Raw genomic sequence first — 27,640 nt, 5'->3', positions numbered from 1 at the left:
CCAGTTGGTTGATTTGCAAGATTTTTTTTTTTTTTCAATATTCAGTCTAGTGTTTTCTACCATTTTCAGTGGCACGGTGTGTCTGGGTAACTGATTTTCGTCATTCTTTAGTAGAAACTGAGCCTCTGCAGTATCATCTTTCTATGGTCAGAGCATGTGTGTGCTCTTGCTGGCCCACATGAGCACTCTCTTTTTCACATGTGGATCATTGGCATTTAGTTGTCTTGCACTGGGGGCTTCTCTGGTGGCTCAGATGGTAAAGAATCTTCCTGCAGTGCAGGAGACCTGGGTTTGATCCCTGGGTCAGGAAGATTCCCAGGAGAAGAGAATGGCAACCCATTTTAAGATTCTTGCCTGGGGAATTCCATGGACAGAGGAGCCTGGTGGGCTACAGTCCATGAAGTTTGCAAAGAGTTGGACATAAGTGAGTGACTAACACAGAGCCACTGTATTTCACAAAGAGCCTCATTCATGAAAGCCTTGGCCAGCTGAGTTTTGTTTTGACCATCAGCAGAGTGGCTGAGGAGAGAATAAATTGAATAGGAGGATTTTGTCTAAAAAGAATTTGACTGTATGTCTTTGGATCAGTACACATTGATCATATATTGCCTCTTCTGTCTCCTGCGTGTACCTGTACTCTGGCAGGAGCTGATACTTGGAACGACAAACGTGAAATGACCCAGGGTACCAAGTCACTCTGGTGTGGTTGCATTCACCCCACTCAGTAGGCCAAGAAAGTGATATCTGTTTCGGAACATGGCTAGCAGTGGTCATTGGCCATGTATTTGTCTTTCATGCAATTACTGGTTGAAGGGTGGTTTCAATTCTCTGTGATCTAGGAGTAGACTTAGAAAAGGAATTATGGAGCCTCTGTAACTCTTGCCACGAGGTGGCACTTTGGACTCAAATTCTGTCCGTCAGACTTATAGATCCAATGTGCAGAGGTTCTGAGAGTGGGGATTGGTGATCCTTACCTTGCTGTGGCCATTCTTGCCATGGTTTACTATGGACATGTGTGTGCTCTCTGACAGTGTCACGTAGCCCATTGCAACTTCACTGCCATTCTCCTTTGCCCCAGCTGCAAGCTGAAGCACCCAGGCTGGCCGAGTATCAAGCGTACATCGATTTTGAGATGAAAATTGGCGACCCCGCCCGCATTCAGTTGATCTTTGAGCGCGCCCTGGTTGAGAACTGCCTTGTTCCAGACTTATGGATCCGTTACAGTCAGTACCTAGTAAGATAACCTACCTGTTCTAATCTCACTTTATTTTTACCAATTTAGGTTCTACTTGAAATCAGAAAGAGCGCCAGGAGTTGGCGGTGTGCTGCCCCTCTCTGCTTGATTCACTAAGGAAGTGTTCTCGTGTTTTATTTTATACTGATGACTAACTGAAAAAAAGTTGGCATAGTCTTACTATCGAGGACTTTACAACAGATCAATTTTTCTTTTAACATGTTATTATGGAAAAATTAAATACATATAGACAGATTAGTAAAATGAAATGACAAATACCCATCACCCATCTTCAACACTTAACTAATGGCACTAGTCTAATTTGGTCTGTAATCTTAACTAGTTTTATCTGTTTCCTTACCTATTCCCCCCTTCCATGTTATTCTGAAGCAAATCTAGAGATCCCATTTTGATGGTAACTGTTTCAGTTCATGTGTATTAAGAGGTTTGACTCAGGATCTCAACTAAGTCCATACGTTAGGACTGGTTGATGTCTCTTAAAGCTCTTTGATCTGTAGGTTTTTCTGTACCTCTGTTCTCCCCTCAAACCCCTGGCGGTTTCTTTGTTGAAGACACCAGTCATGTTAAGGAAATTTCTTTTGTTGGTTGGTTTTGCTGAGAGTGTCTGTGAATGGTGACGTCCGAATGAAACTTTCTCTGCTGACCCTGGCATTCTTTATCATAGGACCGGCAGCTGAAAGTAAAGGACTTGGTTTTGTCTGCGCACAGTCGTGCTGTTCGAAACTGCCCGTGGACAGTTGCCCTGTGGAGTCGGTACCTCCTGGCCCTGGAGAGACATGGAGTTGAACACCGAGTGATTTCGGGTGCGGATTGTTTTTGTGGGAAGATGTCTAAGCTTTTTGTCCCAAGTCAAGAACCTTGGGCTATGACAGAGTCATTAACTCAGCCTTCCCTGGGGGTTTATTTTGGAATATTTGGTGTTAGTGACAAAAAGGGCTCTAAGTGAGAGATAAACTAGTTGTATTTTTGACTTCTTAAAACCTTTTAATGTTTTACTAGTCATGATTTTCCTGGGAGTCGTCGGCTTTTCTCCAGCCCAGTTGACCTGGAGCACTTTCCCGCAGGGCCCCCTGTGGGACTTGCCCTTTCTGCAGAACACAGTTTGTGCACCGCTGTGGTAGCCTTTCTTCTGAATATTTCTCTAGCTCATTTTACTTCGTTGCATCCCGTTATTACTGTTAGCCATATAAGTATTTTATAAGAGGCTTTTATAATGATCTTGATAATTTTATATTAGCTTCTTTTTGAATTGACAACAAATCCTGGCCTTTTCTTCAACTCTAGTGACCTTTGAGAAAGCTCTCAGCGCTGGCTTCATTCAGGCCACCGACTATGTGGAGATCTGGCAGGCATACCTTGATTACCTGAGGAGAAGGGTCGACTTCAAACAAGGTATTAAAGTTCCCGTGTTTCCTGTCGGAACTGAGCTGTTTCTTCGCTTGTCTTTTGGTGGGATGAGGCAGTGGCCCAGGTACCTCACGACGGGGCAAGCGGTGTAGACCAGCCTCTGGTGGACGTTGTAGCCGCTTCAGTCTGTAGGGAGTCACGCCGCAGATGCTAAAGGGAGAGAGGAATGGTCCTTACCTTTTACGCTGGCCCCTGCTAACCTCTTCAGCCTCTTTTCTCCCTTCTGTGTGCCCTGAATAGTTCTTTACGTGGGACAGCTGTGTTCCCTTTAAGTCATTGACCCTCCACCTCATGGGATCCCTTGCCTTCCTCCCTCCCGGAAAAAAAAATAATAAAGAGCAACCAGAGCCCCGCCGTGCTCCCACCCGCCACCCCACTGGTGCTTGTTACGCATGCAGGTGGATTTTGGTTCTGCCGGCTCGGGGAAGACCCTTCCGCTCTGGCCCCACGTGGCTCCCTGGCCCCTTTGTCTTTGCACCGTCTGTGACGTGCTCTGTCTTGGGTCTGCCTGCCTCCCCCACCCCACCCACCGTGTGTGATTAGGGCAGGAACGGGCGGTGTTGTATTTGGCGTCTCCGGCGTGAGCCCAGGGAGTGTCAGTGTGGGATTGGAGAGCACTTAGAAGACGTGGTATGTGATGTCCGAGAGTCGAACCTGCCCTGTGCTTTCTCACAGACTCGAGTAAAGAGCTGGAGGAGCTGCGATCTGCGTTTGCCCGCGCCCTGGAGTACCTGAAGCAGGAGGTGGAGGAGCGTAAGTGCATTCTCCTGCCCTGCCTGCCTGTGCTTCCTCTTCTGGTCGTGGGGCCTTTTCATACCAAGGCAGTTTGCCTCTCCGCTATTCTCTTTGCTTTTAATGTTTATTCATTTGCCTGTGTTGGATCTTAGTTGTAACACGTTGTGTTGCGTGACGTGTTGAGTCCACAACAGACTCTAGTTGTGGACCTCGGGCTTAGATGCCCTGAAGCATGTGGGATCTTAGTTCCGCAACCAGGGATCGAACCCATGTCCACTGCGTTGCAAGGTGGATTCATAACCACTGGACCAGCAGGGAGAAGTCCCTCGGTTACTTTCTAATTTTGTCTACTACTCTTCTTGAAGGTTTCAGTGAAAGTGGAGATCCGAGCTGCCTCATCATGCAGAACTGGGCTCGGATCGAGGTAAATGTTTTCACAGACCTGTCAGTTTCACCCACCTTTTCGGGACCTTGGTCCCATAGCGTGGCTGAAGCTGAGTCGGGGTCCCAGATGACCACCTAGGCTCTGCAGGGCTCTGCGTTGTTTACCTCGCTTGACACGTGTTTGTTGGTATCTGGGGGCATCCGGGCTCCCAGCCAGGTTGCGCAGCAGCTGTCTGCGTTCCAGGTGCTCACTCGTGTGTTACTTCTCTCCCGCTCCGGAGCCCAGTGATGAGCGTGTTCTAGGCGTGAGCAGTTTGCCAGGCCTTTCACTGTGGGCTGGGGATGAAATAGACCCTGTCCCTGTGCTAGAAAGACTTGAAACTTAATGTGGAAGACAGATGATAGTTAGCGGATATGATGAGTTGAATATTATTGCTGGATCGTGGACCCCACGGTGAGTCAGATGTGGACTCTGCCCCTGTGTCCTGTTCTCTGAGGGGAGTCAGGTGTCGGGTTGTTGGTGGATGGGATGGTTGTGTTGAAACCACATTAAGGATGCAGCAGCCGAGGCGCAGAGGTTAAGGGCAGCGTTGGCTCCTGGTGGTCTTTTTGTCCTTGCCTTGGCCTTCGGATGAAACACTTAGAGTTAAGGCTTGATAAAAATAAAATCAGATGCCTGGCCAGCACTGCCCTCCGTGCCTGTGTGCTCGCTCGTGTGGTTCTCGGGGTGAACATGGGCAGACAGCCTGAGGCTTGACGCTGCAGAAAGGCCGGGTCCCTGGGCCAGGCTGTTACCCTGGGGGGCGGGCGGGGCGCCTGGCGGTGTCTGAGCGGCTGAGTAGCACGGATTTGGGGTGGGAGGTTTTCAGCACAGTGTCTGAAGTGTGTTTTGTAGCGGGTGTTGACGTCGTCAGGCCCGAGTCCTTTCCTAACTTGGTCTGTTCATGCGTTCAGGCTCGACTCTGCAACAACATGCAGAAAGCGCGAGAGCTCTGGGACAGCATCATGACCAGAGGGAACGCCAAGTTCGCCAACATGTGGCTCGAGTATTACAACCTGGAGAGGTAACAGCCCGGGGTGAGGGGAGGCGCTTGTCAGGTGTGACCGGCCTCGGCGCTGGTGCTGGAACCCCGCCCATACAGCTCAGACTGCTGCTCACAGGGCGCTGCTCCCTTTATGGTCCTGTCTCTAGTGCCTCGGCTTATTGGGCAGGGCTCTAGAGAACCACACATGATATTCTGTGCCTGGGCTCTTCTTATGGCCATGTGTTACTGGCCACTTATTTTGGTTTGTTTTGATTTGGGGACATGAATATTTTATTTGACTTCTTGGGGAGCTGTATTTTTTTTTCATGTTTGCTTTGTCTATAATAGTTAAAAATACTGAAAAGCAAAGAGAAAAAACCCCCACATTTTCTGCAGTGTCAGACCCACATAAAACCACTGTTTGCTAATGGTTTGGGTATGTTTTTGAGACTTTCCTGTGCTTAAATTTTTAAGAAATGGTGATGTAATTCCAGTATACATATTCTAAATCTCTAAAATTATTTTAAATGATATTTATAACATGAGGGAAGATATAAAGAATATGATCAGCTTTTTAATTCAGTATATCTTGGATGGTGGTGGTGTTCCGTTGCCAAGTGTTTAGTCGTCTCACTCTTTGAGACCCCATGGACTGTAGCATGCCAGGCTTCCCTGTCCATGACCACCTCCCGCAGTTTGTCCACGTTCATGTCCATTGAATCCGTGATGCCATCTAACCATCTCATTCTCTGTTGCCCCCTTCTCCTTCTGCTTTCAGTCTTTTCCAGCATCAGGGGCTTTTCCAATGAGTCAGCTGTTTGCATCAGGTAAAAGTATTGGAGCTTCAGGTTCAGTCCTTCCAAAAAGAATTCAGTGTTGACATCCTTTAAGATTGACTGGTTTGATCTCTTTGCTTTCCATGGGTCTCTCAAGAGTCTTCTCCAGCACCACAGTTCAAAAGCATCAATTTTTTGGTGCTCTGTCTTCTTTATTGTCCAGCTCTTACATCCGTACATGACTACGAAAAGACCATCGTCTTGACTGTTTTAATTTTTCGGCGAAGTGATGAGTTCACTCTGTAACACGCTGTCTAGGTTTGTCACACCTTTCCTGCCAAGAAGCTGCTGCTTCTCATTTCATGGCTGTAGTCACCATCTGCAGTGATCTTCTTCTAGAGCCCAAGAAGAGGGAATCTGTCACTGCTTCCTTTTCCCCCCTCTGTTTGCCATGAAGTGTTGGGACCAGATGCCATGACCTTAGTTTTTTTTTAATAACTGAGTTTCAAGCTGGCCTTTTCACTCTCCTTCTTCAGCCTTATCAAAAGGATCTTTAGTTCTTCCTCTTCGCTTTCTGCCATTAGAATGGTATCATCTGCATCTGAGGTTGTTGATATTTCTCCCAGCAGTCTTGATTCCAGCTTGTAACTCGGTCTGGGCTGGCACTTATCATGATGTGCTCTGTGTATAAGTTAGATAAACAGGGTGACAGTAAACTATCCTGTACTCCTTTCTCAATCCTGAACCAGTTCCTGATTCTGAACCAGAACCCTTGTTCCATAGAGGGTTTTAAATTCTAACTGATTCTTCTTGGCTTGTATACAGGTTTCTCAGGAGACAGGTAAGATGGTTTGGTATTCCCATCTCTTTAAGAGTTTTCCATAGTTTGTTATGATCCACAAGTCAAAGGCTTTAGCATAATCAGTGAAACAAGAGGTATATGTTTTTCTGGAATTCCCTTGCTTTCTCTGATCTAGTCAGTGTTGACAATTTGATCTCTGGTTCTTCTGCCTTTTCTAAACCCAGCTTGAACATCTGAAAGTTCTCAGTTCACATAATGCTGAGGCCTAGCTTGGAGGATTTTGAGTGTAACCTTACTAGCATGGGAAGTGAGTACAATTGTCCGGTTTGAACATTCTTTAGTACTGCTCTGTTGGGAATTGGGATGAGGGTTGGCCTTTTCCAGTCCTGAGGCCAGCTGGGTCTTCCAAATTTGCTGACATATTGAGTGTAGCTAATAGAAGCATCTCTTAGGATTCTAAATAGCTCTTCTGGAATTCCATCACCTCCTCTAGCTTTATTGACGGCAGTACTTCCCAAGGCCCACTTTGCTTCACACTCCACAACGTCTGGCTCTAAGTGAGAGCCTGTACCATTGTGGTTATCTGGGTCATTAAGATCTTTTTGTACAGTTCTTCTGTGTATTCTTTCCATCTCTTCTTCATCGCTTCTACTTCTGTTAGGTCTTCACCATTTCTGTCCTTTATTGTGTCCATCTTTGGATGAAATGGTCTTTTGATATTTCCAGTTTTCTTGAGGAGATCTCTAGTCTTACCCTTTCTGTTTTTCTCTTTTTCTTTGCATTGTTCTCTCAGGAAGGCCTTCTTGTGTCTCCTTGCTATTCCCTGAAGCTCTGCATTTAGTTGGGTGTATATTTCCCTTTCTCCCTTGCTTTTCACTTCTCTTCTTTCCTTGGCTACTTGTAAAGCCTCCTCAGACAACCACTTTGCCTTCTTGCATTTCTTTTTCTTCGGGATGGTTTTATTGTTGCCTCTGTACAATATTGTGGACCTCGTCCATGGTTCTTCAGGCAGTGTGTTTACTATATCGGATTCCTTGAATCTGTCATCACCTCCACTGTGTATTCATTTGTGTTTTATTGTTTAGTTGCTTAGTTGTGTCCAACTCTTTGTGACCCCCCCCCATGGACTGCAGCCCTCTAGGCTCCTCTGTCCATGGGCATTTTCCAGGCAAGAATACTGGAGTGGGTTACCATGCCCCCCTTCAGGGGATCTTTCCAAACCAGGGATCGAACCCAGGTATCCGGCATTACAGATGGATTCTTTACCAGCTGAGCTACCAGGGAAGCTCAAGGGATTCATAGGGGATTTGATTTAAGTCATACCTCACTGGCCAGTGGTTTCCCCCGCTTTCTTTAGTTTAAGTTTGAGTTTTTCTCTGAGGAGCTGATGATCTGAGTCACAATCAGCTCTAGGACTTGTCTTTGCTGACTATATACAGCTTTTACATCTTTGGCTACAAAGAGTGTAATCAGTCTCATTTTGGTATTGACCATTTGGTGATGTCCGTGTGTAAAGTCATGTCTTGTGTTGCTGAAAAAGGGTGTTTGCTATGACCAATGCGTTTTCTTGGTGGATTTCTGTTAATCTTTGCCCTGCTTCATTTTGTACTCCAAGGCCAAACTTGCCTATTACTCCAGGTATCTCTTGACTTCCTACTTTTTGCATTCCAATCCCATATGATGAATAGGTCATCTTTTTTTGGTGTTAGTTCTAGGACATCCTCTAGGTCTTCATAGAACTGATCATCTTCAGCTTCCTTGGCACTGGTGGTTCAGACATAGACTTGGATTACTGTGATGTTGAATGGTTTGCCTTAGAAACAAACTGAGGTCTGTCGCTTTTAAGGTTGCATCCAAGTATGGCATTTCAGATGCTTTTTGATTGTGAGAGCTACTCCATTTCTTCTATGTATTCTTGCCCACAGTAGTAGATATAATGGTCATCTGAGTTAAATTCACTCCTTTCCATCCATTTTAGTTCACTGATTCCTAAGATGTCGATGTTTACTCTTGCCATCTCCTGCTTGACCACGTCCAATTTGCCTTGATGCACGGACCTAACATTCCAGGTTCCCATGCAGTGTTGTTCTTTACAGCATCAGATTTTACTTTGATCACCAGACACGTCCACAGCTGAGCGCCGTCTCCGCTTTGGCCCGGCCGCTTCATTCTTTCCGGAGCTGTTAGTAGCTGTCCTTCACTCTTCCCCAGCAGCATGTTGGACCCCTTCCGACCTGGGGGGCTCATCTTTCCGTGTCATGTCTCTTTTCCTTTTGCACAGTTCATGGGGTTCTCGTGGCAGGTATCCTGGGGTGGTTTGCCGCTCCCTCCTCCAGTGTATCACGCTTTGTCAGAACTCTCCACTGTGATCCCCCTGTCTTGGGTGGGCCTACATGTCATGGCTTGTAGCTTCACTGAGTTACACAAGCCCTTTGGCACGAGAAGGCAGGTGATCCTTGAAGGGGTATCTTGGGTATTGCATGTCACTAAACTTATTTTTTTTCTGTTTTGAATATTTTGCCCCTCCCCAATTTAAAAAAATAATATGTGCTCAAGTTAAAATAGAACATTTACAGAATGTGAGATAGAAAGTTACTTAAAATCCTCCCCCAGAGGTGACCACAATTAAAGCTTGTTGAGTATTGTACTAGATCAGTGGTTCTCAAATGTTTTGGTCTCAGGTCCACCTCAAGAGCTTTTGTTTATGTGAGGTATATTTATTAACATTTACCATATTAGAAAATGAAACTGAAAAATTAAAAAAAAAAAAACAAAAACCTATTCATTTAAAATTCACTGTGAAGACATTTAACAAAAATAACGTATTTTTATAAGAAAGGACTGCTTTCCAGACTCCAAAGTAACATAGTGAGAAAGTGGCCTGGTTTTATACTTTTTACAAACTCTCTAATCTGGCTCAGTAGCAGACAGCTGGATTCCCCTGTCTGGTTCTGCACCCTCTCTGTGGCGACGTTTTCATTGGAGACTATAAGACTGTTCTGTTAACACCCACTGGTGTGTCTTGCACCGAGCAGACCTCTTTACCCACGCAGGATTCCGTGACATGCCTTGTGTGTGGAACATGCTGAGCCATCAAGTACTGCAGCTCTTCTAAATACTGATGCATCTCATTATCCCATTTGTTTGTATCTGCACTGATCTTCACAGAAAGGGCTTTAAAGTAGGAGGCTGTCAGACTCACAGTGGCAGATGCAGGTTTTCCAAGTTCTGATTTTCACTTGAAAGCCCCAGTTTTATCAGTCAACAAAAACTCTTAAGAGGTTTTTCTGGAAGTGACAGCCTCACTTGATTAATTTTTGAAAACGTCTGCCAAATACACACGTCTGAGTCACTGTAGTTTTTGTCACTCAACTGTCCTCTCAAGTGAAAATAATGTCCCATGAAAAAAAAGGAAGCAGTCCAGCTTGCAGCTCAGACAGTAACCTGAGATTTCTTTGCTCCAAGCCCTGTACTTGGGTATGAAGAGGTGCTTGATGTGTGCTTTCCGTTTGTCACCCAGAATATCACCAAGATGGCACTGTCTTAATTTGTGCCAAGGGCCACTGTAGCTGTGGTATCCTCAGTCCAAATGTCAGCACAGTGAAAAAGTCCATTAAGTATGTCGGTGTATAAATGAAAGTAGTTTTGACTTTGCAGGCCTCCTGGAAGGGTCTTGGAGACCCTTAGCCGTCCATGGATCATACTTTGAGAACTGTTGCCCTAAATTTTTTCTTAGTGTCCTAATGTGTATTTACAGTGTTTATGTATGTTTATAAAAACTTTTTAAACAGGAGAATATAGTGTCTTATAACGGTTGGGATGAACAGAATATTGTTTTGTAACTATTGTGTTGAGCAGCATCTCATTTCACGTCAGTGTGGGAAGACTTGTGTGACCCTGGGCACGAAACCTGCTAGTCGCTGTGTTGGTGGCTTTCCCCTCAAGGGGGTGACATCCTAGAATCTCTCTGGGGACTTTCCCCTGTCGCCCCAGCTCTTGGGTCTTTCCACACACCTTGCACATGTAAAAGCAGAAGGCCTGGCTGTGGACCGCTGTTCCCAGGTGCCTCTTGCACCAGCACTGGCTTCTGAGGGAAAGAGTGGTTTAGAAGAAAGCCTTCACTTTTGACTAGGGAGCTTTCTGAGACAAGGAGAAAGCATTAAAACTATTGGCACGAAGAGCGCGGTGTCTCCTCGGCGCTGAAGGTGACGCTAGGCTTTGCTGCCGTGGTGTTAGCTGTGTGAGGGTGCACCCCCCCCGTGTCTTCTGCTGGGTCCCTGTGGCCCCAACTCTGTGTTTTCCATCCCAGGGCCCATGGGGACACGCAGCACTGCAGGAAGGCTCTGCACCGGGCCGTCCAGTGTACCAGCGACTACCCGGAGCACGTCTGTGAGGTGTTGCTCACCATGGAGAGGACAGAAGGTGGGGACCTCGGTGCTGCCTCGGGCTCGGGGCTTGTCCCTGAGGCCAGTGTGGTCTCAGGGCAGTAGGCGTAAGGACACATGTGTTTACCAGCCCGCCCCAGGGGCCTCTGTGATGAGACCATCGTGCGGTGCTCGCCACTGAGAGGGGAGTCCCGCTGCCTTTCTCACACTGCACGTGCAGAGGGGCCCATGGCGGGGCTCTAGCACAGGCCTCTCGGGCATGGGGGCGCTGCTGTCGTGTGCGGCTTCACTGGGCCCACTCTTCCCGCTGGGTACCAGGAACGCTCTTCCCACCCCCAGTCCAGACGAGCAGAACCGTCTCTGGACGTTGCCAAGGGCTCCCTTGGATCAGCAGAGCCTGTGTTCCAGCACAGCGAGGCAAGGCCCACGGCGAGACTGCTCTCTGATCACATGTGCCTCCCTGGTGAATTTCAGAGCCTCCGTATACAGTTTCCACAGGCATTAGTCTGGATTTTGGGTACTAAGAGTCCCTTAGAACTGGAAATAGACACCTAAACAGCAGCATCAGTAAGAAAAACACCCCAGTATTTATCATCTGAGGAGCTCTTAAAATCTTTTGATCTCAGTACAAACGTTTTGTACCTTTTGCATTAGAATGTTTTCAATAATTGCCACAGAGAGCTTGTAATAGAATCTAGTCTGGTTTTCAAATCTCTTTTCTAAAAGAGAATGGGTGATCTAAACACACCTGGAAGAACTATTTGAGTTCTGAAACTTGAAACCTATACAAATGAAATCTTAAAATGGAAAACCGATTCTCCAGTTGTTACTGTTGATGAAGAGCTCTCTTCCAGAGGTGTGGGGAAATTAAGACAATCTATGTTTTTATATCCTTTAAAATCCAGAGAAGTGAAACTTTGCTTCTCCTTCCTCTCAAGGTACTTTAGAAGACTGGGATATAGCTGTTCAGAAAACCGAAACGCGACTAGCTCGAGTCAACGAGCAGAGAATTAAGGTAACAATGCTCTTTGTTTCAAGTCTTTGAACCTCTGAAAGCTTTTTTTTTTTTTTAATTTCTTATTGGAGTATAGTGGATTTAAAATTCTGATAGTGATTCTGACTGTGTTTGGTATGAATGGTCCTTGTTAAAACCTTTGGGGTCATCCTCTAAGAAGTGTATTTTATTCAGTGTGTTAACTATGAGATCGGTGTTTAAGACTATGTTTTTTTTTAGATTGGCTTAAAATGTTAGCCCCAATAGTAAATCCTTTAGGTAGTGGAGTACTTAAAGGTTACTGAAATAGACGAAGAAGATAAAAAAGGAGCCTGACTGACGTAGCCTAGTGGTTGGCGCGTGAGCGCCCCCAGATGACTCAGGGCCCGTTTTATAGATGTTTTCCTTTTTACTGGTAAGTCATTCCTGGGGATCTTGGGAGACATAATATAGACTTGAGATGCAGCTCCTTAAGGGCCTGAAAAGGTGGGACTTAGCACCCCCCCAGCCCACCCTTCCTGGTCTCCTGGGGGTGGTTGACCTCCTGGTGTGCTCACCTCTGCCGTCACAAGTCAGTGGACTTCGTGTAGCGGCCACATCCACTGACGCACCGTGTCCTGGCCTTTCAGGCTGCAGAGAAGGAAGCAGCCCTTGCCCAGCAAGAGGAAGAAAAGGTGGAGCAACGGAAGAGGGCTCGGGCCGAGAAGAAAGCGTTGAAGAAGAAGAAAAAGACCAGAGGGGCGGACAAGCACAGAGCCGACGAGGACGATGAAAAGGAGTGGGGCGACGATGAGGAAGGTAACATCTGGCAGGACTTTCATACCTGGAACATCCTAGACTTCCAGACAGGGTGCCGAACAGCACAGAGAATTTCTTTCTGGAACCATTTGAGGATAAGGTCCCGGAGGGCTTCCCTGGTGGCTCAGACCATAAAGAATTCCCCTGTCAGTGCGGGACGTGCTGGTTTGGTCCCTGGGTCAGGAAGATCCCTGGGGAAGGAAATGGCAACCTACTCCAGTATCTTGCCTGGAGAACCCTGTGGACAGAGGAGCCTGGCGGGCTACAGTCCATGGGGTGGCACAGAGTGGGACACAGTAGAGCAAGTAACATACGCGAAGTGCCCGCCGCCTTCCCTGTCACTGCCTCCCTTCCACGCGGTGGTGCCCGCCTGCCCTGCTCGGCTCCCAGGCCTGCCCCAGGCGCCACCCCTGCCGGCATGCCGTCCCCCACTGTCCCCTTCCTGAGCAGCGCCTGCCTTTTCCCCCGCTGTGGACTTTCCCTCCCCGCCTCACCAGGTGTGGACGTTTCTGTACCCCCAGTCCCTGGCACCTGGCTGCTGCCCTGCCCTGCGCCTATACTGTACCCACCCCACCACTTGACTCCCCCCTGGTGGTTTGAGTTGTAGAATTTTCTGGACTGTGTTTCTGTCACCCCTGCCATTTCACGTGTGGGCAGGTGTGGGTCAGATTTATTTCATCAAACTCAGTCAAGGTAAAGAGTGGTCTCTAGATGCTAAAGGAGGCTCAGTATTTTCCAAGTGCAGAGCTATCAGCTGGAGTCAAAAGTGATGGAGTCATTGTTCATTTCTTGGGGCCTTCAGAAATGATCGTGGGTAGCTCACTGCCCTTTCGGGGTCCTGGTGTAGCAGGGGAAGGCACAGGGGACCTGTGACCGCAGTGACATGTCATGGGGACTCGGGGAGCTGTGGGTGAGAGTCATGGTGGAGGCTGGGGAAAGCACTAGGGGCCAGCGGGCTGCCCAAAACGGTGAGGTGGCGCCCCTGTGGGGCAGTGGCACTGCACCTGGGCATCAGGGGAGGGCGAGCGAGTGTCCAGAGAGAGGGGGAGAGGGGGCCGGGGCCCGCAGAGCACAGCGTGGCCCGCTGTTCTCTGCAGCCTTGGGCCTGACCCTGGTCGGGGCAGGGTGCTGGGGTCGGTGAGGCAGGCCAGCACGCCCACCAGTGGTCTCTAATGCAGAGTGCTGAGGGCAGGCCCCACCTGGAGGGCATTGGGGAACTGACAGAAAGGTCTGGCAACAGGCGGCCCATGCTGCTTGGTTTCAGTCTTGTTCCCCTGGCAGCACTGGGGAGTGTTGATTGGAGTAGAGTGGTGTTGTGAAGCTCTGTGGAAGGACATGGGACAGTCATGAATGTGGGGAGGAGCTAGCTCTCTGTACCACTTCCAGGGTGGCCCAGGGAGTATGCACTCCCGGGTCACTGAGGTGCTTGTTTACACGTGCCCCTGGGCTCCATCCTCCTCTCTGCCCTGGGCTTTCTGGGAGGGGTCCTAGGGATTTGCCGGGACAGTGTGGAGACCCCCAACCTCTATCTCTTGTATGGTTGAGCATGGACGATGAGCATTTAGAATGTCACTTGCACCTGAGTTGTCCCCTCCCCTGGATGTCACTGGGGCCTGGCAAGGAGTGGGATGTGCCTGGAGGGTCGGGAGAGACCTGCCACAGGGTTGAGGGCATGCACCCTGGCGTCTGCATGGGTCCAGGCGTCTGGTGGGGAGAGCTGTCTCCCTGCTTGGTGTGCCCTGGCTCAGCTCAGTGCCAGGAGACCGTTACCTAACCATCCTTTGCCCTGATGACCCGCAGAGCAGCCCTCCAAGCGCAGGAGGGTGGAGAATAGCGTTCCTCCTGCCGGGGAAGCGGAGCCGGGCTCCGAAGCAGACTTTTCCGGGAGCAGCGCCCCCGCGGCCACGGAGCCCCCCTCGGAGCTGAAGGAGGTGCGGGTGGGTGCCCGGCGGAGGGATGTGCCCAAGGTGCTGCACGACAGCAGCAAGGACGGCGTCACCGTCTTCGTCAGCAACCTGCCCTACGGGCTGGGGGAGCCGGCCGCCACGCTCCGGCCGCTCTTCGAGGCCTGCGGGGATGTGGTTGAGGTGCGCCCCATCTTCAGTAACCGCGGCGACTTCCGCGGCTACTGCTACGTGGAGTTCAGAGAGGAGGCGGCGGCCCTGCAGGCGCTCCAGCTGGACCGGCAGAGTGTCGAGGGCCGGCCCATGTTCGTCTCCCCCTGTGTGGACAAGAGCAAAAACCCTGACTTCAAGGTTGGTTTGGGGGGTAAGCCTGCCTTTCCATAGGTTGCAGTGGGACAGACTAAATGCTCTTTGCTGCAGCCTCCCGTCTTTAGAATCTAAGTGGAACATTTGTTCGGAGTGAAATGCCTGAGTTAACTGGGTCCGTTCAGAACTGGTTCGCTGAGGTCTCTACGCGGGGCTGGTCACTGAGCTGCTGGTGTTGACAAGTGATGGTAGCAGTAGGCACCGTGTAACAGCTCCTCCCCGTGGGGTGGTTAGGAGTGACGGGGCTGCGCCCAGCGTCTGTTGTGTTACCTTTCGACCCTCACCCAGACTTGGAGAATGGTGGCCTTTATTCTGGCCGTTTTCCAGAGGAGGAAGTGAAGGCTTCGAGAAGTGAGGGACTTGCCCAGGGCGAGTGAGCAGTTCTTCGCACCCAGAGCCAGCTCTGGCCCAGCCTGTGGATGAGGCCTGACCCTGCCGTGTGGGGAGCTGGGCTGAGCCCGGGGTGTGAGTCCTCTCCCTCCTCCGTAGGTGTTCAGGTACAGCACTGCCCTGGAGAAACACAAGCTGTTTGTGTCGGGCCTGCCCTTCTCCTGCACCAAAGAGGAACTCGAGGAGATCTGCAAGGCCCACGGCACCGTGAAAGACATCCGGCTGGTCACCAACCGGGCTGGGAAACCCAAGGTCGGTGTCTGAGCCTGGAGCCCGGGGGAGCCTCTGTTCAGATTACTTGGTTCTAGAGTGGTTTCTGGTTTGTCTGCTAAGAAACAGACAAGAAGTTAACAGAAGGATAGGTGAACTAGGCTCTTTCCATTTGGAGTCAGGTTAACTTGTATGTAGATAACTACATTGAAAAGAAAAAGGTGTTGCAAGAAACGTTACCACAAATTAGCAGGGGCTCCAGTGCGGCCCCAGGCTGTGGGGCCTTGGGGTGCGGTGCCTCCCTTTGCAGTCTCCTCCCTCCCGCCCGGACCCCTCTTCACGAGGCCTCCAGCATCTCCCTGAATCCCTGCCCTGGTGTCCCCCTTACTGTGTTCTCCCCTCTGGTTCCTCAACCTCCTGTGAAATCCTTGACCACGTTTTGAGTAGTTGTTTAAGAAGAGTTTGGTTTAAGAGAGGCCCCTTCATGTTTGTCCAGGTTAATTGAGAGCTGATGAATATATGGGCATTACTGGGTTTATGCTGGCCCATCTCTGGCACATGGTGCATAGAACTTGAAGAGTTGTCTGAAGTTACAGTCAGTTGCAGAAATAGGGGAGACTAGGGCAGGGAAGGAACCTATAGGCCAAGGCAGGTGGCGGTGGGGCAGGGAAACCCAAGGGAGGGGCTCTCTGAACTGGCCCGGGGGCCTGAGTGGGGAGCCGCGTCCTGGCTTGCAGCGCTGACCTGGCCGGGCCTTCCTCACCCTCAGGGCCTGGCCTACGTGGAGTATGAGAACGAATCGCAGGCATCGCAGGCCGTCCTGAAGATGGACGGCATGACCATCAGAGAGAACGTCATCAAAGTGGCCATCAGCAACCCGCCGCAGAGGAAGGTTCCAGAGAAGCTTGAGGCGAGGAAGGCCCCAGGGAGTGCCCTGCTGCCGCGGCAGGTCTACGGGGCGTAAGTGTCGTGCGCACTGGTGAGGCCTTGTGGTGGCGCCACGGTGACCCTGTTTCCCTCTAGGGCAGTGAGTTAGACGGAGGGTCAGGCCTGCCTGCTCCGTCCCGGGGCAGGGGTTCCCCAGCAAGTCCACGCCGAGGGCCAGCCCAGAAGTGGGCCCTCCCTCGTCTACACTGGTTTACACCAGTGGTTTATTTAAGTGTTAAAAAGTTTTTTAAAAGATGGTGGTCACTCTGAAGTCCCCTTTGGCAGGTGGACCCACGTGTGAGTCCCAAACCTGACAGCTGGGTGTTCACCAACTGTAACCCCAGCAGAGCTGTGTCCTCAGCCCATGGGCACGAGGCAGCGAGGTCGCAAGGTTGTCTGGTGAGGTCTGTACGGTCACAGCCATTCTGTCCACCCTACGTGTGACGGTGTTGTACAGGCGTGGCCCTGGCCAAACAGTTGTGGAAAAGGCGGAGTTTGTTAAAGTCACTGTCACCTGATAGCCGGGGTCGGGGAGCTCAGGGCTCGTCTCAGCCTTGTTTGTCGCCTTTCACCTCTTGTGTTGGGGTGGTCCTGGCTCATGCCACCAGTTGTCGCTTTGGGAGGTCCATGCAGTGTTTGCTCTTCCAGGCGGGGGAAGGGGAGGACCCAGCTCTCTCTGCTGCCTCGCGCCCTGCAGCGCCCCAGCGCCGCCACCGCCCAGGCTGAGAACGGCCCCGCCACCCCAGCCACCACTGAGGCTCCCAAGATGTCCAATGCCGACTTCGCCAAGTTGCTTCTGAGAAAGTGAGTGGGACGGTGCGAGAAGGGAAATGCCTTACTTCACGCTGGCCGGGAAGACACCTGGTGCCCAGCAGGGCCCTGGCCATGCAGGGCCAGGTGCAGGGCGCGGCCACGCGCTTCCTCTGGTTTAGGCAGGACTGGAAAAGGGTGTCCAGGGAAAGAAGCTGTGAGTGCTCCCTCATATTGAGGGCAAAAGGACGAAAACCACCACTCCACAGGCTGGGTGCAGGGTGCAGTTTTCTGAGATACCTGTGTGTCTTGAAAGAGCTGAGAAACAGAAGTGAAACTCGAACACACTGTTCTGAGACCCACTTGTCCAAGTATTTTTGGCCAACTCTGGTCCCTTTTTATAAGACACTTCTGTACACCCTGCACAGCACATGTGCCCGTCACTCTTTTAATTTTTAAAAGACAAAATGGCAGATGCTAGTAATTCACCAGAATGGCCTATTTTAGTAAAGGGGTGGGGAGGGGACGTCACTTAAACAACATCTGATGGAGTTTTGTTCACGGGGGCTGTGCGTTTTTATATTATGTATTTGTAAATGACTTGTCAACCCATTGTTTTGTTTGCCTCAAAGCAAAATATCTGTGACATTTGTTTTGTGTAGGAGCTTTGCGCGCCATCTGTGTGGCCCACTTTCTTTGCCTAGTGACTAGTGAGCTGTGTTCTTTGTCTAAATACTGAGTTTCAGCCCTTTGGTTTTGTTTAAATACCATGTCAAGTGCAAACTTAAATTCTCTCCATTTAGCTTTATTAAACTGAAGTTCTCTTAAAACCATCTTGCAAAAAGGTACTCAGATGTGTGTTCAAACACGTACTTTGAAATGGGTGTACCTTGCTTTACCTGATAGATGTGTAAATAGACCTTTTATACGTCAAATCCGGTTGTTCTGCTTTAAACCATTTCAGCTGTGAGACCTCTAGTTTACAGCAGTTCAGCGCCTACAGCTTTTCTACCCCTCCTCTTTTATCCAGCATTTATTCCTTTGAAAGTGACGTTGCCAGTTCAGTAGGAAAACTGACTTTATAAAGGCACTCTGGGGAAAAATATTGGAATTCTTTCCTTGGTGATGAAAAATTGGCTCATTTATCTGTTTTTAAAGGTTTTATGCATCAGTCAGGCTTTACTGTACTTTTTAGTGTAACATTTTTAATGGACCATTTGAAACAGGGAAGTGGACAGAATAGTAAACTAAACCCCATACGCCTGTCATCGAGCTTCAGCCTTGCTCAGCCGTCTCCGTCTCCACCTCTCCCCTGTACCCCCGGGTCCCACAGGAGACCCCAGACATCACAGCGCCCTGTCATCGAGCTTCAGCCTTGCTCAGCCGTCTCTGTCTCCACCTCTCCCCTGTCCCCCCGGGTCCCACAGGAGACCCCAGACATCACAGCGCCCTGTCATCGAGCTTCAGCCTTGCTCAGCCCGTCTCCGTCTCCACCTCTCCCCTGTACCCCCGGGTCCCGCAGGAGACCCCAGACATCACAGAGGCCCTGCTATTGGAGCACCTGTCTACGGGTTTAAAGACCATGGTTTTATCGTTATTTCTAGAAACATGAGTAGTGTTAATGTCAGCCATCCAGACAAATGGCCAATTTCCTATTGTTTCATAATAACCCTTTTAATCTGTAGGTTCTCTGTACCTCATCTTTTACACAGAACACTTGTTAGGTGTTTTTGAATTCAGGCAGCAGCTTTAAAGCTGTCGGAAGAGCCTGTGTTCTCTGGGGGTGGCTGGCCGTCCGCTCCGTGCAGAGGCCTGTTCTGTGGGTGAGAGGCTGTGGGTCAGGTGGGACCAGGGGGCCGTGAGCCTCCGCTCTCAGTCCAGGTCACAGGGCACTAGGTGACGGTGGTGTCCTCCTGCTGTTCCAGTCCTCTGACCTCACTTCGTCCTTGGGTGTACACAGAGCTCGTTAGAGGTGGGCCTTTCAGACTTGAGTGGGACCCCATTTAGGTGCAGGCTGTCGACTGTTCCAGAAACAGATTTTCAGGAACATAGGAGTGGGTTTGTTGTCCCCGGTTTGGCAGGGGGTGAGGGGGGTGGGGTGGAGGAGGAACTGATGGTGAAGAGATACATGAAAAACCATTTCAGTCATTTCAGTCTTTGTGCAAGGGCAGTGGTTCATCCCCGTTGGCATACCAACCAGTTCTGTCTCTCTCTCGTGACGTTACCGTCTTGGGTCTTTCTTGTTTTTCTCTCTCAACAATACAGGGCTAAAGTTCTGAAAGAGTCCCTCCTTCATCCCTAGGACAGATGGGAACATCTCTTGAGGAAGGTAGCAAGGTCTTAGGCATTTATGTAACAAAATACTTTATTAGTAATTTCTTAAAATAACACCCTTCAAATATAGCTAAAGTGCAAATTTCTCCCTCTAGTACAAGGCAAGCCCTTCAGTCAGGCTTCCTTGGTGTGCTTACAAAGAGCAAAACGGTAGAAGAGTTAAGGTTTAAGAAATATCTTATGGCATACAAATAGAAAAATATCTTTTATCAAGGTTTGAATAACTCATTTGGGGCCATTTCATATATCTTTTCACTTATCTTTTAGAAAACTACTCTGCTTGTTATACAAGTAAATAACTGTAGAAACACTTACTACATCAGAAGAGGGTCTTCATTACCGTCAGGATCTGAATTGTCTCCTCACCCAACACTCGGTGGGCATTCACCCTCATTCAGACGCTGACAGCCCAGTGTTGGACATCACCGGCTCGGTCCCCAGAAAGGGGCTCGGTGGTGTCCAGCCTCTGGACTGAACAGCAGCGGTTGTGTTGGCATCTGTGTCAGGTAATGACCGAAAAGACTCTGCCTCCGTAACGACAGTGTGGGTGTGTTACATGTAACATTTCATCTTTTTACAAGTTGCTAGAAAAATAAGGCCACGCCAAGACAATCTATGCTGCTTCCCCCGAGGGGACAGGGGCCGTGGGGCCGGTAAATAGACGAGAGGGACGCATCCTGGCTGTGGCTGAGGGTGTTTCTTGGTTCCCACAGAGCGGCGTCCTAACTCATCACAAACGCTTGTCTGGCACTGACTTGGCATCTGTCTTCTTTGATGTGTCCTAACACTTGATTTGCAGCAGGATTTAATTGTCGGGTGACAAACCCAGAGAACCTTTAGACTAAAACATCTGGTCTGAATTGGTGCAAATATGAGAAACATCAATAGAAACCAGGCTAGCCACACCTCTTCTTAGAGAAACAGCCACCTCTAGGACCAGAGTTTGGAAACTGTGGCTCAAAGCATGTTCCTTGGACTAAGCAAGGTGTCTAACTAGAGACATGGTGAATGCTCACTTCCTGTCTCAGAAATCTGCTCTACCAGTAAGATTAGTCACAATACTAAGCTCTCTGTCGGGGAGCCAACGCCTGTAAGAAAGAAAGCTTTCAATCCTTTCTCAACTGCGACTGGGTCCTCCTCAGCCGTGCGTCTCAGGGAGGCACAGACCCTCTCAGCCGGTTCCAGAAAGTGCTGGAAGGAGTTACTCCTCCAGGGCTCAGCCCACACTCCTCCCCTTAGTGCAAATTTTGCTCCAGAACCTGTGTTCTGGTCACACGAGCATGGATGCCCCTGAAGCCGCTGGGACCACCCCAGGGGTCAGAGCCACCAGCAAACACCACACGTGTGCCAGGTCAAAGGAAAATAAATAACTTGGCTCAGTTATAAGTTATCTTGGGGGCAAGGCTTAATAATTTAGTTTTCTTCTTTAAAGAGACATTTGGAGGTAAAGAATGTTTTCAGTTTCTTACCCATCTCCTCCTGCTCTAGGAGATGACTAGGTTTCTAGAAGTGTGGAGTTTTTTTTTTCCTCCACTGGGACATCCCTTGCCACCAAGGAGGGATTTATAGTGTTAGGGCTTCACTGGCAGCGTCTCCTTGAACCCAGAGTGGTTGGGTCTGGCCTCTGGCAGTGCCACCGGGTACTCTGTGGTGGCGAAGAGCAGGGTGTCCAGGGTGGTCTCCGTGCACTTGGCAATGAAGCGGATGAAGGGCCTCACGTCGCCCTCGTTGGCGACCTCCAGCACGTGGTAGTACTCAGACCGCTGCTCCTTGCGGATGGTGATGGGCGGGTAGCCCGCCTGCATGAGGATGAGGTTCATGAGCAGGCGCGAGGTCCTGCCGTTGCCGTCAATGAAGGGGTGGATGTAGACGAGCTTGTAGTGGGCCAGGGCCGCAAACTCCACCGGGTGCAGGCTCATGGCGTCCTCAGAGTTGAGCCACTGCACGAACTCCTGCATCTGCTTCTCCACCTCCTGCGGGTGGGGCGGGATGTGGTGGCCCACCAGGACCTGCGTGGTGCGGAAGCGGCCGGCCTCTACGGGGTCCACGTAGCCCAGCACCCGCCGGTGGATCTCCAGCACGTCGCCAATGCTGACGGAGCCCACGCGGGACAGCAGCGTCGTGTTCACGTATGTCATGGCCGCGTGCATGCCGATGACCTCGTTCTGCTCCTCCAGGCTCTTCCCCGGCACGGCGTAGCGCGTCTCCAGGATGTGCCTGATCTCCGAGAGCGTGAGGGTGTTGCCCTCGATGGCCACTGTGTGGTAGATGTGGTGGTAGTACGTCTCCTCCATCACCCGGCGCAGCGCGGAGTTGCCCTTGGGGATGGACATGACCCTCTTCACTTTGCTGTCGATGATGCTGAAGAAGCGCTGGTCGATCTCCTCCACCAGCGGCAGTGTGCGGTCGCGGTTGACCAGTGCCTTCTCATGGTGGGGCGCGATGGTCAGCGCGCGGGTGTACAGGTAGTCTGCCTGGATGATGTCCTTGTCCTCCTCCGAGAAGATGCCGAACTCGTTGAGCGCGTCCACAAAGCCCGGGTCCATCTTGAGGGCGTGCAGGAAGAGCTTGTGGGCCTTCTGCCGCTTGCCCTGCCGTTTCATCTCCAGGGCCTGGTTCAGAGCTGCTTTGGCCTCCAACTTGCCTGCTAGAAAAGAGCCAGAGGCCCAGGTCAGGGAGGATGGGGGCAGGCAGAGGACGTTCAGGGGGTATATCACCTGGGCTGTCTCCCCCACAGCCTCAGGGCCCCCTCCAACCAGGCTGTACCTGCCCTTCCGTGTGCCTGTGCAGACAGGTTTGTTCTCTGCAGCCCCGTGGGGCCCTGGGCTGGTCATTGTCCACTCAGTCCCCAAGCCACTCCCTACCATGCGGGCATCAGCTGGGTGCCCTGGCCCACTCTGAGCAGTCATGTTCCTGGAAGGCCGCAGTGCCCATCAGGAGGCCCTCCCCTACAGCTGCTCCAGCTCGCAGCCACTCTAGTGACTTCTGGAGGTACGGACCCTTCTCCCTGCATCCACCCGGCCCCTTTAGACCCTGACTGTGAGGGGCTCCCCACTGCTGCTAGGCCCTGGGGGGCTTCCTCATGCCTGGACCTTTTGACCTAACGGTTTTCAACCAGACCCTCCATTACACCTGGCCCTTTGCTGCCCTCCCACCTTCAGTGCCAGCCACATCTACTGGCTGGCTTTTAGTTCAAGGGTGCAGCGCCCTCCTACCCTTTCCACCTGGATCACTCTCCTCTCATACCATCTTCCTCAGATCTCTGCAGGCGTCCCCTCCTTCAGGGAGCCTTCCTGGCGTGCTCCCTTGGCTCCCTGTGCTCCATAGCACTACCCGAATCTTGGCCACCTATCACCTTGTCTAGCTTGGAGCTCAGGGCGACCATGTGCCCTGCACACAGGACATAGCAGGCCTGCTGAACACCTGTGGGATCAATGGTTGTTGAATGGCCAGTCTTACCTGGAGAGGCCTTGGTCTTGACCGCCAGCAGCGCCGCACCCCTGGAGGTGAGACTGAGCTCCGTGGATGGCCTGGTGCACTTGATGACAGCGGGCTGTGCCCGCTCCAGCTTGCTCCTGAGCAGGTAGAAGCCCTTGAGCACAGTCAGACAGTGCTCTTCCACGGTCCCCAGCGGCAGCAGCAGGGCCAGCAGGGAGCCCAGCACCATGCTCAGCAGCATCGCCCACAGGAAGCGGCCCCAGACTGAGACCCACTTTGGTTCAGTCACTGCCATCACCGAAGCCATCGACATGAGGGTCATCTGGGCCCAGGGGCAGGCCCCTTGCACACGTCCACAGGGGCCTGGGGGAGAGCGGGACCTGCAGGAGGTGAAGCAGGGGAACGACACCTTCAGGACACAGGTTTGGCTTCAGCAGAGTCTCAGAGACCTACCCCCTCACCCCCACGCCTCTTAACTGACGACCGGCGGTGGGGGCAAGGCGAAGATGGGTGCCACGTCCAGGGTGGTGCGACTGAAAAGGAACGCTGCTGCCGCTCAACACTTCCTAAACACTTGCTGTGTGCCAGACCCCGTGCTGAACCCTGGTGGCAGCCTCATGTAATCTCTCCTGTGGTCTTCAAGCAGAAGCCTGGCTCTGCAGCTGAGACAGGTTCAGGGAAGTGAAGGCCCTTGCCCAGAGGCACCTGGACAGCAAGTGAGGGCTTTGGGACCTGAGTGCAGAACCCATGGCTCTAGTCTCCCCACTTAGGCACAAATCTCTGTGGCCTCAGACCCGACACTGGGTGTTCTGGATACACAAGACATGTCCAGAACAACTAGGGCAGTTCTGAGGCTCGTTTGAGGAGTACAGCTGTTTGGGGGCCTGATTTGGTGCCACCTGGGCAACCACCTCCCCCTGCTCTGGCCCTGACATTACCCACAATACTGTTTCCCGCTTTGGCCTTCCTTTTCTGGCCTGTCCAGCAGGCATCTGGCCTAGAGTTTGGGCAGTCTTAAGAGGAACTCAGGTTCTGGGTCTGAGACCCTGACTGCCCTCTGTGACAATGAGCAGGTGCCTGGGGCTGGCAGTGGGAGGGGAGGAGTCCAGTCTGCAAGCACCATCATGCTAACAATAAGCATTTGTTAGGCAACTATGGTGTGCTGGGTACTGAGCTGAGTACCAGCTGTGCCTTATCTCCCCCCTCATCATCCCACGGAGGTAAACTGCCCCAGGCATTAACTTTTCAGCTGAGGAAAACTAGCACACTGATTAAGTCAATACCCAGACGACCCACAGGAAGTAAACAGGCATCAGGAAGGAATCCCCAGTGCATCTGTGTCTAGAGTACCTAGGTCTTAACTCACAACCCGGGCCCAAGCACCTGCTCCTGGTACTAGACCAAGACCCAGAACTGATGACGTTTCAGGGGGGCCTGGCTTGTCGATACAGCACATCTGAAAGGCTTGGTACAAACTCTAATGGGGAGGTACAGAAGAGGTTGCGGGTCACTGCTCCGTCCAGGTGGTCGGGGCTCTCCGGCCGGGCTGCAGCTTGCCAGGGAGGAAGTGCGTTCCTGGCAGGCAAGAAATCTCAATGCTCATTAGCTAGGAAGAGGGAAACTGAGGACCTGAGAGGACACTGAACTAAGGTCATCCTGGGGACCCGCCCGTTCCGAATCCCACCCAGGGTTCACTGCCCCGCTGCTCCCTTCCCCACCCACCCCACGCACCCCACCCTCACCTCGCGCCGCTGCAGGGCCCTGTTGCCGCCTTCTCAGCGCTCGCAGTCTTGGCCGGCGGCCGGCTCCCAGGACCTCCGCCGCCGGCCCGTGGCCCCGCCCTCGGCGACTCGCCATTGGTCGGCCCGCCAGCCTCTTCGCAGCGGATTGGCTTTCTCAACTTGTCGGCGTCTCGCATTTCCGGGTCCCTGCGTCGGCCTCCGCTTTCCCGGGAAAGACGCGCCGTGGGCCACTCCCATTGGCTGACTTCTGTATCGGTCTCGTGCTCGAAAGAGCCAATAAGCAATAGGGAGGGCGGGGCCAGGGCGACCAGCGGGAGTACTGGGCGCGGGGAAAACCCCCGCCTAGGCGGTTTTGGGGCCTTCTGGGTAGCAACTGGGAAACGATGTTCCGATTGCGTTTCCCTTAGGCCCAGGGGAGGATGAAAAAGGGCCCTGGGAAGGAGGGAACCTCAGTTTCCTTAGGTGTAGAATGAGGAGGCTGATGGTTTAAACCTGTGTCTGATTTCCCAGCCCGCATTCACAGCCTGGTCTCTGCTACCAGGGCTGCCGGCTTCTCTCTCTCACCTTCTTTTCCTCATAAGTTTTAAGTTTACATACTCTTGAGAAGAGCCAGCCTGGTTCTCCTGCCGCCCGGTGTGGACAAAGAATGTTGCCTGCCATTTTAGTAAACAAAGAATGTTGCTGCCTTTCCTGTAAACAACAGACTATGGCCATCCCAGAAGCCATCAACCGGCTGCCCAGAGGGTGTGTCCTGAGGGGAATTCAGGATGGGGAAAAATAGGATAGGGGGCCCAGACAGTTCAGATGCAATCAAAAGAATAATTTCAACGAGCCTAGATTCTTCCACCTTCTCATATAGAGGAGAGCACTAAAATCATTAACTTGAGGTGTCTGTTTTTGTGATTAACGGTCATGTTTGGATGTTCAACTGCATCTCTCCCCCACCACCCCCTCCACACGACCCCAGCAAAAACTCATCCTAGCTCCTTCCTTACCTGTTTGGAACAGTTCTTCAGAGCTGAGAGACTGTGCATTGGGCCATATAGTCCTCAGTAATGTGCCCGAAGAAAACAACTTTGAAGTTGTATGGTTTCTGTTTTTTTTTTTTTTTTTTCTTCTTCAGTTGACAGAAGTTTTCCTTGAAGCAGAGAGCTGAAACCTCCATCTTAAGTCACAAATATTGACATTAAACATACAGGATGTATCCAGAAATGCTAAGCTCTAAGTACATGAGGTTAAAAAAAATTGTTACTACTACAGATTCTGAAGTCAGAGAGACTTGGGCTTAAATTCAGACTCTGTCACCTCCACTCTGTGTGTCCTTGGGCAAGTCTCAGTTCCCCCATTTGTAAAATGGGGGCAACAGCCTGCTTTGCTTTTGCCCTGAAGTTTGGGATTTGCAGAAGCCCTGGCACCAAATCAGCTCCTCTTATCCCATGCACAGCATGACAAAATGCTGAGAAGCTGAGGTTTACAACAAACAGGATTTATTCAAAAGGCAGCCAAGTGAGGAGACAGGAGAACAAATCTCAGATCCTTCTCTCTGAAAGCCAGGGGCTCAGGGTATTTACTTGAGTTTCTCTTGGGTTTCCCTTGTGGCTCAGCTGGTAAAGAAACTGCCTGCAATGTGGGAGACCTGGGTCCAGTCTCTGGGTTGGGAAGATCCCCTGGAAAAGGGAAAGGCTACCGACTCCAGTATTCTGGCCTGGAGAATTCCATGGACTGTATAGTCGATGGGGTTGCAAACACTGAGCGACTTTTTTAACAGGAGGGAAAGGGGTAGGGCACAACATTTGAAAGAATGACATAGCCCAAGGACACAAGATAAACCAATTAGAATCAAGTGGGACCAAGATGGCAGACAAAACTAGCCCTTGATCCTCAATCAGCAAGTGAAATGACACACCCAGAGGTGCCAAGACAGTTCCAAGGCACTGTCAAAAGACCGAGAAGTGGGCGGTGGCCCAAATCCTGGAAATCTCCACCCCTTCTCAAAAATGGGTGGAATAATCCTCCCACTCATTAGCATATGAAATTACCCAGCCTATAAAAACTAACCATGCCACATTTTGCACCGCACTCGCCCTTTGCGATGGCCCATGCTCTATCTGTGCTGGGCTCTATCAGAGTGTGCTTATCTCTATATCTGAATAAATCCACTACTTACCTATCATTTTGTCTCTCACCAAATTCTTTTTTTTTTTTTTTTTTACCAAATTCTTTCTGTGATGAGACATCAAGAACCCGAGCTTCATTAGGTCCTGAAACCAGGTACCATGGGTTTTGGCTGGGTTTGAGTCCCAGCCATGTGTATTTAAGTTCCAAGCAGGGTTTTGGCTGGATTTGAGTCCCAAATATTGTTTCCTTGGGCTCCAAAATCACTGCAGATGGTGACTGCAGCCATGAAATTAAAAGCTGCTTGCTCCTTGGAAGAAAAGTTATGACCAACCTAGACAGCATATTAAAGAGTAGAGACATTACTTTGCCAACAAAGGTCCGTCTAGTCAAAGCTATGGTTTTTCCAGTAGTCATCTATGGATGTGAGAGTTGGACTATAAAGAAAGCTGAGCACCCAAGAGTTGTTGCTTTTGAACTGTGGTGTTGGAGAAGACTCTTGAGAGTCCTTTGGACTGCAAGGAGATCCAACCAGTCCATCCTAAAGGATATCAGTCCTGAATATTCATTGGAAGGACTGATGCTGAAGCTGAAACTCCAATACTTTGGCCACCTCATGCGAAGAGCTGACTCATTTGAAAAGACCCTGATTCTGGGAAAGACTGAAGGCAGGAGGAGAAAGGGATGACAGAGGATGAGATAGTTGGATGGCATCACTGATTCAATGGACATGAGTTTGAGTAAACTCTGGGAGTTGGTGATGGAAAGGGAGGCCTGGCGTGCTGCAGTCCATGGGGTTGCAAAGAGTCAGACACGACTGAACAACTGAACTGAACTGAGTCCCAGTTATGTGGGTTCAAGTCCCAAGCAGGGTTTTGGCTGAGTTCAAGTCCCAGCCCCATG

General features: G+C 50.8%; 2 protein-coding genes across 5 annotated transcripts in view; one reads left to right on the top strand and one right to left on the bottom strand.

Moving 5' to 3' along the window:
- SART3 (spliceosome associated factor 3, U4/U6 recycling protein) overlaps positions 1 to 18,043 on the top strand; it is a 41,103-nt gene extending 23,060 nt beyond the window's left edge. For both annotated transcript variants that reach the window (XM_027566484.1, XM_027566483.1), the window contains exons 7-19: positions 1,079 to 1,234; positions 1,920 to 2,058; positions 2,540 to 2,647; positions 3,338 to 3,415; positions 3,763 to 3,821; positions 4,736 to 4,845; positions 10,694 to 10,806; positions 11,708 to 11,784; positions 12,393 to 12,561; positions 14,362 to 14,816; positions 15,321 to 15,473; positions 16,201 to 16,391; positions 17,007 to 18,043. In XM_027566484.1, coding sequence (XP_027422285.1) covers positions 1,079 to 1,234; positions 1,920 to 2,058; positions 2,540 to 2,647; positions 3,338 to 3,415; positions 3,763 to 3,821; positions 4,736 to 4,845; positions 10,694 to 10,806; positions 11,708 to 11,784; positions 12,393 to 12,561; positions 14,362 to 14,816; positions 15,321 to 15,473; positions 16,201 to 16,391; positions 17,007 to 17,166 — 1,968 coding nt within the window. In that variant the 3' untranslated portion in view covers positions 17,167 to 18,043. The remainder of the gene's footprint in view (positions 1 to 1,078; positions 1,235 to 1,919; positions 2,059 to 2,539; positions 2,648 to 3,337; positions 3,416 to 3,762; positions 3,822 to 4,735; positions 4,846 to 10,693; positions 10,807 to 11,707; positions 11,785 to 12,392; positions 12,562 to 14,361; positions 14,817 to 15,320; positions 15,474 to 16,200; positions 16,392 to 17,006) is intronic.
- Positions 18,044 to 18,293: 250 nt separating this feature from the next.
- On the bottom strand, positions 18,294 to 24,729 carry FICD (FIC domain containing). Of its 3 annotated transcripts, XR_003515181.1 has the most exons (4): positions 24,623 to 24,729; positions 22,902 to 23,260; positions 20,912 to 22,089; positions 18,294 to 19,406 (listed from the first exon to the last, which is right to left on the bottom strand). XR_003515181.1 is itself a non-coding variant. In XM_027566485.1 (3 exons), exons 2-3 carry the CDS (start codon positions 23,200 to 23,202, stop codon positions 21,014 to 21,016), a joined length of 1,377 nt encoding a protein of 458 aa, XP_027422286.1. In that variant the 5' UTR covers positions 23,203 to 23,260; positions 24,623 to 24,729; the 3' UTR covers positions 19,456 to 21,013. The 3 variants fall into 3 exon arrangements, 2 of the variants coding, with proteins under 2 accessions (XP_027422286.1, XP_027422287.1); XM_027566485.1 differs by lacking the exon at positions 18,294 to 19,406 and having other exon boundaries at positions 19,456 to 22,089; XM_027566486.1 differs by lacking the exon at positions 18,294 to 19,406 and having other exon boundaries at positions 19,456 to 22,086.
- Between the last annotated feature and the right edge of the window lie 2,911 nt (positions 24,730 to 27,640).

This window comes from Bos indicus x Bos taurus, chromosome 17 (genome assembly GCF_003369695.1).
Source record: "Bos indicus x Bos taurus breed Angus x Brahman F1 hybrid chromosome 17, Bos_hybrid_MaternalHap_v2.0, whole genome shotgun sequence".
In the NCBI taxonomy this organism is placed as follows: Eukaryota; Metazoa; Chordata; class Mammalia; order Artiodactyla; family Bovidae; genus Bos; species Bos indicus x Bos taurus.
Note: the sequence above shows the minus strand (reverse complement) of the source record. Positions and strands in the feature narration are given on the sequence as shown.